The sequence below is a fragment of the Galleria mellonella genome, unplaced genomic scaffold (assembly GCF_026898425.1).
Source record: "Galleria mellonella isolate WM207_F2 unplaced genomic scaffold, CSIRO_AGI_GalMel_v1 utg232, whole genome shotgun sequence".
Lineage (NCBI taxonomy): Eukaryota > Metazoa > Arthropoda > Insecta > Lepidoptera > Pyralidae > Galleria > Galleria mellonella.
Window position 1 is genome coordinate 393067 of NW_026442046.1, and position 15450 is coordinate 408516.

The following is a 15450-nucleotide window of genomic DNA, read 5'->3' on the forward strand; positions in this document are numbered from 1 at the left end:
CGGAGTTACCATTCCATTTTCACCCATAAAAAAAAAATATATTGCCTTTAATATTCTCAATTATCTATTAGTATTCTTCTCTCATTTATTCTTGCCAATACGTAAATCATTTTGTACATCTAATTCTATTAAAACACGTACCTATCTATGTACTATGTTACACGTTACGCGACGATAAATAAAGCCATAACTTTTAAAACTAATTTGATTGTAGCCGTCGTAAAATATTAATGTATGTGTGTTTACACAGCGTAGCAATAACGTTTTGTTTCTACATTTACGACAATGGACAAAAACATCTTGTCAAATTAATTGTCATTCTACAAACAATTCACCAAAAAATACCTTAATCAGCAATTTTTATACTTTTTTTTTACAACGCAGGGGGCAAACGCACATGCGGCTCACCTGATGGTATACTTGTTGAATCTGTGTCATAGACAAGCAATTACCTACGCGATTCGTCAGTGTATGTTCTTATTTATTTAACTCTTTATTGCACCATAAATAAAAATATACAATGACAAGTGAATAATTCAAATGAAATACAGTAACATAAATACAGATTGAAATATACACATAAAGGTACAAAAGGCGGTCTTATCGCTAGGGCAATCTCTTACAGACAACCTTTAGTTAAGGGAGAACAGATAGAATAAAGATAGAAAAATATTAAATATATATATTGCTATTTTTTTTTTAATTTTCAATTGCAATAAAACATTATTCTCATTTTCGTGTATAATATTCCTATATTTTATATATGTGTAAGTATATTTGTTATTTATATAACTTTATTTGTTTATATATATAATTTTAGTATGTATGTATATCAATAATTACTAGTACCGCATTCGTGTATTCTGACACTTCCCTATGGTTGACTGGGAGAGAATGCTTTTAGCATTAAGTCCGCCATGTACACATACATGTATCTACTAATGAATAAATAAATAAATAAATCTTTTAGCTCTATTTTCGAGACATTGAATCGACTTCCAGTTAATAATAAATTGAATGCATAAGCGTTAGTAATTACCACGTGCCTATATCATTCCCTCGCATTTCATTATGCTAATATTGTTGATCTATTCATATTGCTGAATTATTTGCATGAAATTCTTGGAAACATCACGTCCTGGCCGAATACTGGATATTAGTACACAAACGTGATATTGCCTTGTATTATTATGTTCAAATACCAGACGGAGACTTTGAACAACAGTCTTCTGCTTGGACACTTCGATCCCATTTCTGTTTTTCGCGCCGCACAGCTGTGCTAACAGAGCTATGTTTCGGTTTAAAGGGCAGTGAAATTACAGAGTACTTCCGGCAATATAAACCGATAGTACAGGCTAACTATTCAATTTTCATGCCATAAAAAATTATAAGGCACTATGGCGTTTCCACAAATGTCCATTATACTATTAATGTTCATAAACAACGATTATTCACCGCTTTCTATCAAGAGAGTAGCCAGCTTGTTTGGCATTCCGAGTTCAATAAAAAAAAAATCTATACTCAACTATTCAAAACAAATCTATAACTCGTACCTTAGATAGACCACTCTACATAAACAAAGACAAAGAATAAAATAAAACCTCGAACGGTGTTGATCGTCAAAGATAGTGGTCTCAACTATCGACGTACTATAAAGTACTCACTATAATCTAAGATACCGTCCTAACCTTTCCCATCACTCAATGGGTACGAATGCTTGCCTCTATAAACCGATTAAATCTAATACTTTCTAACTTTGATAAAATAATTACATAATGAAGACTCATAGCGGCAATGGAATTCGAATGTAAAACAGGCCCGCGACCGAAACAAAAAATATTTGTATGAAATCTATGTAACCAGTTTACTAAATATTTTATAATACTTTTTGATATATTGAACAGAGCAACAGAAGTATATTGAAACTTGCTTTTACTCGTGACTCCGTCCACGGTATATGTTTATTAACCGGAATAATAAGTAGCCTATGTCCTTGTTCACCCCATATTTTATTTGATGATATGAGCCCACTGCTAACCACAGGCCTCGCCCGATTAAGGGTTTTGTCAGTAGTAGCTACGTTTGTCAGGCGAATTGGCAACTGCCATTAGGCTTTGGTGGTGTTTTAAGAGTGAGGTTACTACCCATCTTTCAACTATTAATTTCCCTTAGTCGTCTCTTATGACACTCACGGAAAAGGAAGGGGTGGCCGATTCTGTGCCGGGATCATACGACATAGAATGACATGGTATTTATACATTTGGATACTCTACTGATAAGTATAATACGTGTATACCAAATTTCATAGTGATTGGTTAAGTTATTAAGGCGCTGAAAGAAAACAAACAAAGAAAATGACTTTCACATTTCTATTATCAGTACATGAATTCTTAAGGACTCCTCTTTTTCCTTAGGATATAGTAAAAGACGAATAAAGTGAAACGCTATTACGCCAGCGCCAGAAAAAAGATTGTACGGTTTTCTGTCAAGTTGGCAGGGAACCATAACATAAACCAAGCCGGCCGGCGACCGCGTTAACAATGAACGGGCGTCCTCCTCTTATGGCGAGACCTGTGTCCAGTAACGGGACATTTATGGATTGTTAGTTGTCCCGGGCGCTTAGTATCTCGCCTCTTGATTAGACCACTGTGCGTGGGAATGTGTTTAATCCAGCGAACTAAGGATTATTTGGAGAGAAATAATACATTTTGTTGTTTTAAAACAAATATATACTTGCGACTATTTGTAATGGGGTAGTCAGAGGCCTGCGCTATCTGTATACTCGTATACGTCGACGGAGCACCAGTGAGGAACGATAAGTGAGGATGAAAGCGTTCGTCACGACGGGCCAACTGACCTGACTTCATCCTCACCTATCATCCCTTACTGGTGTCCCATCAGCGTGTACCGTCAGCGTAGGTGGCCATTTCATTGTCACACAATAAAATTGCATTGATAAATATATGACTTGTTAGGTGCAATGCATTTACCGTTGTACTATTTAAATGTTGAATATGTGGCCAGTGTGCATAAAAATTCGTAACTGAAATGGTACTTTATGTAATTGTATGTTATTGTTTATATCATGCACATAGTCAAATAATTGTAGATATCAGGGCCACCAAACCGTATCGTATATATGTAATTTGAATGCAGCGAGTTCAATAGAATACCTTCGAAAATTCATAATGGTCGGTAACTGTTTTGTGTGATATTTAGTTAGATTTCATTCTCTCTCTCTTTCATAACGTATGTTTCTGAGCAGGAAGTATTATTAAAAGAAATAATTGTCAAAAAGCTTTATCTAAATCAAGAACAAATTTTATTGAGATTAGCTTTTAATGGAAATTCAAATGACTGGTGATTTGTTTAGTATTATTTTAATTCCACTGCTATTAGTATGAATCCATAGTATATATAGTATGTATATACTATGGATTCATATATATGATTCTTTAATTACCAACGATAGAGTCATAAAAAAATGACTATCCAAAAACACTTATAATTCAGTTTATTAGAACAAAAACATATTTTTATACTTATTCAACATTTTGTATCACTGTCGTCATTCTTTATATAACAGTTTGGTGTTTTTGTTCTCCTATGTGATCTAGTATGTTGTAGCTTCTATTCTAATGTTGGTACAAGTATTTTTTTATAAATAGATAGACAGATACTCTTTATTATTCCCTCCAAAAAATTACAGTAATAAACTTCAAATAATTACAAGAGAATAAGCACACTGAGAAAATGGCGGCCTTATCGCGAAGACTGATCTCTTTCAGACAACCTTTGTATAGTTGTTTGCAAATTGTGAGTTTAGCTACCTTATTTGAAGTTCAATCATGTCCAGTCTTCTAGAAGTTCTACAGTGTCATAATATAGGTAAAATTATACTATGTATTAATTCTCTTATTTAAGTGGCCAGTAATTTGCTGTAAAATTTGTGTAGAAATATTAATCTTATCTCGCTTATGACACCTCTATTTTGCTTCCGATCTTGTTCGAGCCTCTCTCTTCTCTTATATCCTTCATAATCTTCATTCTTCCTCATAAAATGTTTATACCAAGTCAACCTCTGTACCTTCTTACATAACATTGTGTATTACCGATGGAGTTGTCAAACGTCGTTGCCAAGAACATTCTAAAATACCTGTCGATGACAGAAATTAACGGCGAAATATAGGAAAGGCCGAGCACAATGAATACAAAAAGGTTTGCAGTACTGTAGATCTAAACAGCCTGGTATGGGATTAAAGATAGTAATAACTGATTAGAGCGAAATTAAACAAAATAATGGTAACCAATTAACGTCATAATCATTTTAGTTCAATATATGTGCCATGTGGTCTCGGTATAGAATGGACCACCACTTCCTTTTCCATAGGTGTCATTAGAGGTGACTAAGGGGATTTAATGATCGAGGAATAGGCAGCAGCGTCCCTCTTAAGACATCACCAGAGCCTAACTGCGGTTCCCTACCTACTGATAAAACTCTCTCTTATGGGGAAGGCGTATGTTCAGCAATGTACAATTGATGGCTGATGCAATGATGATTTAAAATATACATACATACATACATATCTGTCACGCCTGTCTCCCATCAGGGTAGGCAGAAACAATGGAACGCCAAATGCTTCGATTCAAACAAACCTCTTTCGCTTCCTCCACATTCATCAATCTTGTCATACACGCTCGCCGGTTACGGGCACTTTTAATTTGTCCCTTCTTCAGCACATATAATTTAAAATATAAAAGTGATTATACTGTAAGTATTGCATGTTCGTTTATTATGTCGTATATCTGTTTAAATGTGCAGCTTGCAAAACACATTTGGGTCGCGAATCAGCTAACGTTCGCAAAACGCGCCTGTACAGTGGTATTGTAAAAATCAAGCCTGCACTTGATTTTCTATGACAGGCACTCTATATATTTATTTTGATGTACCTCGTTATTATATATTATTTATTTAGCTTCATTCTCATTGTCAGCTCAGCCATTATCTGTCCACTGTTGCATATATGCTTCCTCTATGTACTACCATAAGGAACGGTCCTGAGCTACTATATTATTCATTTATAATTTAACTTAATTTCAATTATAATAATTTAATCGTAATTTTCATTATCTGTTCATTTTATTAATATCCTTTGTTTATTTAATATCATATGTTAATTTCATTCCATTTATTGATGTTTTTCAAACACCATAAAAATTGATTCGTGGAATTTTGTACTAGAACATTGTCATTTCAAATGCTACAAAAAATATTTCTAACTACTTTTACATTCATTAAAATAAACATACAGAGTTATGTCATCCAATTTTGGTTTTATATATACATCTCCAACTATTCTTTTCATTTTTATGTTTTAAGGGCCTTTCCCTTCTTCAGGTATATCAGCCCTATCATTATCCCTGAACTGATTTCTCAGATAAGGTTTTATCTACTTTGCCTACTCACGGAAAGAGAGAGGTATTATCGGGCATTTTCGCTAGCATTTTACCGGGGTCCATTCAATATAAAGCCATCACGACTTATATTTTATTGAGGTAAAATTGGATCCATATATAAAGACAGATTCTGGTAGTTCTTAATAAACTGTCTGTTCTCTATTGATCTGTTTGTTGTAGAGATGAAAGTAGTTCGCATTTCAAAGAGCTAATCTCTCAAACTATTGAAACGATTCTAAAAATTGTTCGCTAATAAAAAAAAACAATCTATCCCTGAGGGATATGTGGTATTCTATTCCGGATAGTCCTATGGGATTGCAAGATTATAGGTTGCGAGGAAAACAGCCACGATTTTTATATAAAGTTTTGAGAGTGTTTAAAGTGTAAACTTTTATAGGACAAGGTCAAGTAATTGTCATTTTCTATGGATTATTCTAAATTACATGTTTAAAACATCAATGAAAGAAATAAAAGTGGACATGAGTAGGACACTTGAGATTTTCTGAAAGAAATCTCTTATTAATGATAGGCTAGATTTTGTAGCGCATTAATTAAAAAATTAAATATTTTATCACTATGTTCATGTACAATGAAGAATAATCAAAGCAAGAGGGAAGGTAGATCTAAAAAGAAAAGTCTAAGACTAAGTATAGTGACCAAGAGACGTTTGGAGTACATTGGACAGAGTTCCAAGACGATGGTCGGATAACATAGTAAGGATAGCTGGGAAGCAATGGATGGGGATAGATCAGAACCTTGACAAATGGTGCAAGAAATATAAAGCCTTATAACTTGCAATTGGTGGATGTAATAATAGTAATGTTTATTTATTTTTCCCTACAACACTTTAAACTATAAAACAAAATACAAGATGGAAAACTCGAGCGAGTTCCAGACACTTGAAGAATTTGTGACTGATCACCACTTTTACTAGACACAATACGAGATTTAGACACAATAAAGAATAGATGAAAATTTATAAAACACATTAGATTACGTAAATGTGTTTGAGCACAGAATAAAAAATAATAGTAGAGTAAATTGTTTAGAAATAATAATTTTGGTAAACGAAAACTTGGATTTGAAAAAACTAAGTGCTAACTGTATTGCATGCAACCTTGTAGAGGTCATAACATACTACGAGTATATAATCCAGCAGATCGGTCAGGAACCAACGGGGTGAGTTTAAATGCAATCCAATTGGCGTCAAATCATAGACGCATCGAATACACGTCAGTAGACGTTACCTTGCCTTATTTGATGCGATGTCGATTTGATCCCAAGACTTTTACATCAAAAAGCGTCCGCGATGAAAAAGAGTAAGCATCTTTTTCACATTTACCCTTGGAAATATGTGTTATAAATCGTAGGCAATTCCAGAGTTATCTTTACTGATTTCAGTTATGAAACTTTGACAATTTGCTGTGTGATGTGAGCTTTTAATTCAACGTCAATATATGCGGTATTAAGTCCGCCATATGCACATATATATTAAAGTTTAAATAAATAACACAATATTACACCAGTGAGAATTTCTTAATCTCTCATAATCGTTTAAATAATGTAATAATTCTATAACTGCTTCTACTATTTCTTGGAATCGTCTACTTAATATGAGTTTTAATAGCTTTTTTAGAAAATATTAGTTCAATTCTAGACTTTATTTTATAAAACATACCGTCTGCAATGACAAAACGGTAACATGTAATGTCATTAATGCCGGATATATGGCAAGTCAGCAACAGGGAGCAACAGGATGCAAGCTTCTGTTTACAATCGACATAGGTAGGTAGGTGTACATGAATCGACACGATCTCGATGATTCGGATAAACATCATAAAATCGTATCAGAATTTATTGGTGTTTGGAAACCCGTTAATACGCGAATGGATTGCGTGGAAATTTTAGTGGATCGAGTCAAAGGATATATCGATTGTCCCGACTCGGTCCGTCGAGGAATTTCTCACAGCAGCACCGCTTTGTTTCGTCTCGTTTCGAACATCGCTTCTTCATAGCAAACGACGCTGGTCTTCGTTCCATTAAGTAAAATCACTTCATGAAATGTGTTCTTCGAATCGACACTAACTACGGACACTTGGAACAAAAAATAGAGCAGTATCGACGTATTGTGGTCGCCCGCTCGAGCGTTACCCGCCAGCGAGCTCTCGGCTCGAGGCTACTGAACCATTTTAATGACACTGTATTGACTTGGCTCTTTTACGGCTTCAAAAACCGTGTACATAACACTGGCACTTGAACGAGCACTGGCAAATTAGAATACGTGCAAGGGAAGATGGGGACGCGCGGGATAATTAGCCGCTCGGAGCTCACCTGAGCCTCACTGGCGGCGGGATGTTGAAGGCCGGGAACAGTTTCGCGTTGGGACTCTCGAACAGCATTGCGATTGTTTTTTCACCGCGCGCGCATCGTGCACCCGTCCACTCGGTTTGGCGGTCAGCCGTACACTGCCGGTGCCGCGTCGCGGGGCGCCTCCCCGCGGCGCGGCGTGTCCCCTCGCCCCGTGACGTCACGCCCGGAACGCTAGGCTTTTGTACCGCGCACAGTTATGGCCCCATCCTTGTCGCACTGTACCGCGGCGACAGGGACGGGGGTTGGAGTGCGAGCGGTTTTGGTCAGGTGGGATCCAAGTCATTTGTACAGCCCCCTCTTTTATGCTATAGGGCTTCGGCTCGCTCCGGCTGCTAAGCCTGTCGCGTGGAATTTAGTATTGGGTCATATTCACTTTTAAAGATTCACAATTATAAATATGATGTATCTAGTTTATTTTTACGTGTATGCATGTTACATTAATATAGAATTATTATGTTATAATGTAAATATTTATATGTATAAAATGTAGTTTAAAAAAACACTAACATAAAGGTCTTTATTCTTTAACCGTGATCACTATCTATTGACACCATAGAGGAGAATCTGTGGTCAGCTTCCAAATTTGAAAACAGATTAGATTTTGTATGTTGTAATATTGAATTGTCATTGGTTATTATGAGTACTAAATTAAATTTCAACAATTATTTGCCAAAAACCTAAACGGGCCCATAACCTATTATCGCATTTACGTCGCAGTAATGTATCATAAATAATGCCCTCAAAGTGCATAGAATTAAAGGCCTTGAATATGCTAAGATTAATTGCAGGTAACGGATTAGATTTGTACATAAAGTAATGCAGTGATTAAAATGGGGCCCATAAATTGAATTGTGGGTAGTCACCTGTCACGTAAACAAAGGCTCCAGATTAAAATTCATTTAAAAAATACTTAAAGTTTTTCTATATCTAAAAAAGTGTTAGAAATCGTTCAATACTATATTAACTAATACACATTAGTATTAGCAACGAATAAATTCGATTCCAGTGAAAAAAACAAACGATATATAAATGAAAGAGTGCTATCGTAAAATATTGAACGTATTAAAAAAAATAGTATTAAGGTGTTCATTATTGCAGAAAACTGTTACTGCTCTATACTGTGTGATGTTTTGTAACTTAAAAACGTTGTATTATATGATATAATTGAATGGACATAAAATTGGTATGTACACTTTTTTTTTCTAATATGAAGGTGGATCTGAAAAAATAAATAATTAAAAATACCCTACTTGCAAACGAAAATATTTTTCAACGGCACAAGACAGAATCGTCGCTATGGAACAGTGGTAGCATTGATAAGATTGCAGTTTGTTAACTCTGTGTCCGAAGGTTTGAATCCACACGTGTATGAGACCTTTTTGTTATTCATAGTATATACGGAAATTGTCTACATGTAAAAAATTTCTTCAGAAGATTATATAGATATTAAATACTAATATAAAAAACATCCTAATAAAAGATGGACGAAGAATTCATTACAATGAGACGACAGCGTAGTAATTCGGTACCTTATTTAGATTTGTCAAATATCACCATAAGAAGCGCTCCAAATGCCTCATTAGAAGACAGTGAAGAAACGGCTGAATTGAAACAACAGATAGAAGCACTCAATATTGAACTAAAATCAGCTCATACCGAAATAGAAAATTTACTCTTGGTGAATAAACAATTAACATTGCAACTACAATCAAAGGATAAAATCAATAAATTATATAAGGAAATAGAATCGGGAACAAGCACACCAATTTCAAAAAGAAAACATTCAATTAAATCGAATATCACATCGTATAATATGCTAGAAGCTAGCCGATATATATTAGACATAAATAAGAAATTATGTACCAATATACCAAGAAAATTATTACATACAGAATGCACATCGCCTGAGTTAAAGAATCAGGACTCCAATATCTGTAATAATATAAATATATTGAAATCATTACCAAACTGTGCGGATACATGTAAAGATAATCCAGAAAGCAATATATCCGCTTCTGTCTCTCCTTCTGTCCTATTAACTACTACAAAGAAAAAATTAAATGTAGAATCGATCCAGCAGAAAAAAGTAATTATTATGGCTGATGAACAAGGAAGAGGACTGCGACAAAAAATGCAAAATTTGTGGGGGTCGACCTGAGAGGGTATATTGCTAGCAAAGGAGCAATTAGACCTCATTACTAACAATCCCTTTCCCCCGGGAAAACTATATCAGTTCTATTTTGAGATATGCTATATCTTCTTTGGGGTAACTCGAATTATGCAAACCGTGCTCTTATATCACAGAAACGTTGCATATATACATACACACACACACACATATATATATATATATATATATATATATATATATATATATAAATATATGTATATAAATATATGTATATATATATATGTATATATATATATGTATATATATATATGTATATATATATATGTATATATATATATATATGAAGTATGCATATTTGCGAAAACACTTTTGCATTTGTTCTAAAAGAAAAGTGATTTCTGTAATTTTAACACAAGAAATCCTCATAATTTAGTATTACCTTAAAAAACTACAACTTTGTACAGCAGAAATGCCTACTGTATGACAATAAGCATTTACAATAAACCAACGAACGAAATGAACACACTACCCTTGAATATATTTAAAAAGAAACTAAAAAGGTGGTTAACAGAAACATGTATTTACTCAGTTAATGAATATTTTAATAATTTTGAAGCTTAAATATGCAACTCAATTAATTTGTAATATGTATAATTCATTACTAATAATAAACTCTTTGCGTGATAGAATCCAAAACGAGGATATCCGCTCCTCTTCTCTTTTTAATTTAAGAGTTACCTCTTGTCGGTGCGACTAATTCATGCATCTTATCCGCAAAAGAAGCAAAATAATCGACATAATCCGAAGGATAAGCAAACTGAAGTGGCAATGGGCTGGTCGCATAGCTTGAAGAACCGACAACCAATGAGGAAGAAAGGTTCTTGAGTGGCGACCGCGTATGGGTAAACGCAGTGTAGGATGATCTCCCACTAGATGGAATGCCGACCTGAAATGCATTTTTTTTAATGGGTGATTATGGATTAGTAACCCCGCCTGCGCTGTCGGTATACACTGGCGGGGCACCAGTGAGGGATGATAGGTGAGAATGAAAAGACAGGTCAGTTAGCCTATCGTGTTGAATACGCTTGGAATTCAGCACGATGGTTTCCAGGGGGACCACGTGGAGGTCGACCTGTTTCGGTATATTGCTAGCAATGGGGCCCTTAGCCTCCATTATTAATAATCCCACCCCCCTCCCTCCACACCTAAAATGCATTGCAAGCAGTCGGTGGATGCAGGTGGCTCAGGACCGTTCCTTGTGGCAGTCTACGGGGGAGGCTTATGTCCAACAGTGGACGGGTAGTGGCTGAAATGATGATGACGATTATTATTAATATGTTGACATTTATATAATATAACGATATAAGTAAAAAAGTGACATTCGCTTTTGTTTTATGTTCGTAGCACAATTAATTTAATTTCGTACATCATATTCTCATGAAAAGTGTGAAAATAAAATATTTAAAAATTATGTCCCATCCTTTTTGACACTTTTCAAACAGAGAATAAAGTTATTTGTATTTATTGTATAATAATAATACATCTCAAATAGTAATAAACTTGGTAGCGCCATCTACCATTCCAATTGATTTTCTGTGAAATACAATGGTTTCACAGAAAATCAGCGTTTAGGCGTTATGTCTGAATGCCTAAACATTTAGTTGAGTGGCGACCATTGTGGTCGCCTAATTCTTAATTAGGTATAAGTTTATTTTTCTATTTTCTTTCCTTTTAAGTTCATATTTATTAATGTTTTTGTTGTAACTGTTATTTATTTATTTATTTTTATTGGCCATCACTGTCTTAACTGCCCACTGCTGGACATAGGGCTATGTTACTAACACGCGACAAATAATTATTTATTTTTTCTTTCTTTTCAATTATATATACAATTATTTACGATGGAGGCAAGGGATTGTTAATAATTGGGAAATAAGTCCCCATTGCTATCAATATACCCTATCGGGTCGACCTCCACGCGGTTCCCCCTCGAAACTATTGTGACTAATTTATCATTGAATTTTTCACGATGGGCTAACTGACCTACCTTTTCATCCTCACCTATTACCCTTCACTGGTACCCAGCCAGTGTATACCGATAGCACAGGCGGGTTACCATGCCTTTTTCACCCATAAAAAAAAACATATTTACGATGATCTAAGTTGATACAGTAATGACTTGAAACTACCGTGGAATGTTTTCACGCGTGGTGCTATTGACGTCAGCGTGGCGGTTTGCTGACAGTGCGCCTCGCGTCGCGCGGCGAGTGCGCTGTTCACGGGGATAGTGCAAGCGATGCTATTTCTATGTACCTACTAACTACGCAGAACAATTTTCATTATTTGGTATAGAAATATTATTTGGAATTACCAGAGGGAGACTTTGTACGAAAGTCGATTGCGTGGGTACCTCTGTCCCATTCGTATTTCAACCGTGAAGCAGTTGTGTTTGCATGGCTGTGTTTCGGTTTGAAGGGTGGGATATGGCGTGAATTTACTGGGTACAGAGGAATAACACCTGAGTCCTCAGGAATGGCATCGCATGGGGGGTATCATGGGCGAAACAGTATACTCTGTTATGTCCATGGTACTGCTCATGTCTATAGGCGACGGTTACCACTTTCCATCAGGTGGGCCGTCAGCTTGTTTGCCATTTTAAGTTGTATAAAAAAAAAAAAAAAAAAAAAAAAAATGGAATGAAGAAGGAAGAATAGCAAACAAGCTGACGGCCCACCTGATGGAAAGTGGTAACCGTCGCCTATAGACACAGGCAGTACCAGGGCCGTAACAGAGTATACTGTTTCGCCCATGATACCCCCCATGCCTTGTCATGCCTGAGGACTCAGGTGCTATTCCTCTGTACCTAGTAAATTCACTGTTATAACCCACCCTTCAAACCGAAACACAGCCATGCAAACACAACTGCTTCACGGTAGAAACATGAATGGGATAGAGGTGGCCAAGCAATCGACTTTTGTACAAAGTCTCCCTTTAATAAAAATAATGCCTATATATTTAAAAAAAAAAACTCTATATATTCTAAAATATGATAATAACTAAATATTCTGAAATATCTATATATGTTAGTTACAATATCTGTTAAAGCCTGAACGAGGATTTTGAATGAATTCCTATATTATTTAATTGATTTTTACGATAAATAAAAAGTGGTGTTCTACTGGGGTGAATAGTTTTAATTTTAATAACTTCTTTGTTACATGTCGTTACCATGGCAACGCGTGCATTTCTCGGTTGCCAGTATTAAACTTATTTTTTAATGATTGTACAATATCTATATACTAGTCCAATAACGAATATATTTAAAGTCTTGAATCCAAAAAATACTGTGACCAAAATGTACTTTTTTATCTTTTTTTCGTCTATGTCTATTTTTGTTTGTGTGCTGTAAGTAATGCAAATAAATTATCTATCTATCTATCTGAAGGCTAGTGGCGAATAGACGTAAAAATACAATAACATGCACGCTGCTGTATGTAATCGTAGAGTTATTCTACGCGCCGGCCATTGTTCGCGCCATTACTTTCCGATATTGTTAAAAAAAAAAAACAATGGACATTCATCTGTGTTTTTCCGATAGAAGTCGCGACGCTTCTGTTATCGTCTATCCACACGGCAGTTTCCATACGGGGTAGGCAGAGAGAATCGTGTGTCAGAAGTATTCATGATACTTGTTTTTAACTGACGAAAGGATAGACGGACAAAATTGTAGGGTAATTCATTATCATTAATTAAAAAACCCATTTTTTTTTATTTATGAAAATTAAACTGTAGCCCCGCCTGTGCTAACGGTATACGCTGGCGGAGTACCGGTAAAGGGTGATAGGTTAGAATGAAAAGGCAGATCAGTTAGCCCATCATAATGAATACGCCTGGAATTCAGCACGATGGTTCCAGCGGAACCACGTGGAGATTGACCTGACGGAGAATATTGACAGCAATGGGTTGACCGCTTCATAAGGGTTTCTTTGTACCTTTTTAGTCTTCTTCTTTTAAGAGTTCCCTCTTGTCGGTGCAACTAATTCATGCATCTTTCTCCAGCCAGCTCCATCCCAGGCCATATCCTTTATCTCCCTATACGACATGACACCTAGTGTCTCCTTTATCTGTCCCATGTAGTTATTCCTCGGTCTTCCCCTTCCTCTTTTGCCCTCTATTTTTCCTTCTACTTTTTAAATACGAATCCCTAAATGTAGGCAAATCCTCGGGCTCTGTATCTTCAGTCGACGACGTTCGTTTGAAGAATTATTAACCCGAGTCACGTTTACAATTTGTTACATATTTCTTTTCGTCAGCCGTTTTTATCGACATTTTTAATGCAACCACCATATTGACGTTCACAGAAATAACGGTTTAATATCTCCGATAGAATCCAAGTGCGTCACGCGTCCAACGTAGCCTGGCCTGCGGAAGCTCGTTACTGTCGTGTCGCCCCATTTTATAATTGCGCGATGGAAAACGTGCGCGGATCATTTTATAGTGGACGTCCGACGAAATTCAGTTCACGCGTTGCTTATTTTATTTTACTCGCTTGTATATAATCCTTTCCTATTAATATTATAAATATAAATTAACGCCGTGCGGTCCCGGCATAGAGCGGACCACCCCTGCCATTCCCGTGGGTGTCATAATAGGCGACTAAGGGAACTTTTTTTTTTTTATACAACTTAGAATGACAAACAAGCTGACGGTTCACCTGATGGAAAGTGGCAACTGTCGCCTATAGACATGAGCAGTACCGTGGACATAACAGAGTATACTGTTTCGCCCATGATACCCCCCATGCGTTGCCATTCCTGAGGACTCAGGTGTTATTCCTCTGTACCCAGTAAATTCACACCATATCCCACCCTTCAAACCGAAACACAGTTATGCAAATACAACTGCTTTACGATTGAAACGTGAATGGGACAGAGGTACCCAAGCAAACGACTTTTGTACAAAGTCTCCCTCTGGTGAATAAAATTTTTCAAAAAATCAATTAATCCAAATTACAATTTAGGGTTCTTCAATAAGGGTATAATAAGGTTTTTTCAGAGTCGGCAACGCGTACGTGACACCCTTTGAAGGGTGATATATGGCAGTGAATTTACAGGGTACAGAGCAATATCACCTGAATCCTCAGAAATGGCAACGCATGGGCGAAATAATATACCTACTCTGTTATGTCCACGGTACTGCTCATGTCTATAGGCGACGGTTACCACTTTCCATCAGGTGGGCCGACAGCTTGTCTAAGTTGCATAAAAAAAATTGACTCGATTCATTTAATCATTTTATTTGTCAATAAGAGAGTGTCCTTCGTGCACATTAAAATGTAGAAACAGCCGTGTCGACATATCCCTCAGTTGTTAGAAACATCATTGTCAGTTTCCAACCGTTTCCCATTTCGTAAGTTCACGACTGACGGCCGCCGCCCGCTAGGAAAGCGAACCGGCGCCGCGGCGCGAAAACATAATTCGTTTACTATTCTT

At 36.1% G+C, this 15450-nt stretch overlaps 1 protein-coding gene and 1 long non-coding RNA gene across 4 annotated transcripts in view; both read right to left on the minus strand.

The window, feature by feature from the left end:
* Window positions 1–7765, minus strand: part of LOC128200675 (uncharacterized) — a 65919-nt gene extending 58154 nt beyond the window's left edge. Inside the window, exon 1 of the long non-coding RNA XR_008252841.1 lies at window positions 7136–7765. This is a non-coding gene — a long non-coding RNA (uncharacterized LOC128200675). The remainder of the gene's footprint in view (window positions 1–7135) is intronic.
* The window catches only part of LOC113523456 (RNA-binding protein Musashi homolog 2), a 185540-nt gene extending 177618 nt beyond the window's left edge, over window positions 1–7922 (minus strand). For all 3 annotated transcript variants that reach the window (XM_052894815.1, XM_052894816.1, XM_052894814.1), the window contains exon 1: window positions 7789–7922. In XM_052894815.1, the coding sequence (XP_052750775.1) occupies window positions 7789–7856 (68 nt within the window). In that variant the 5' untranslated portion in view covers window positions 7857–7922. The remainder of the gene's footprint in view (window positions 1–7788) is intronic.
* Window positions 7923–15450: the final 7528 nt, after the last annotated feature.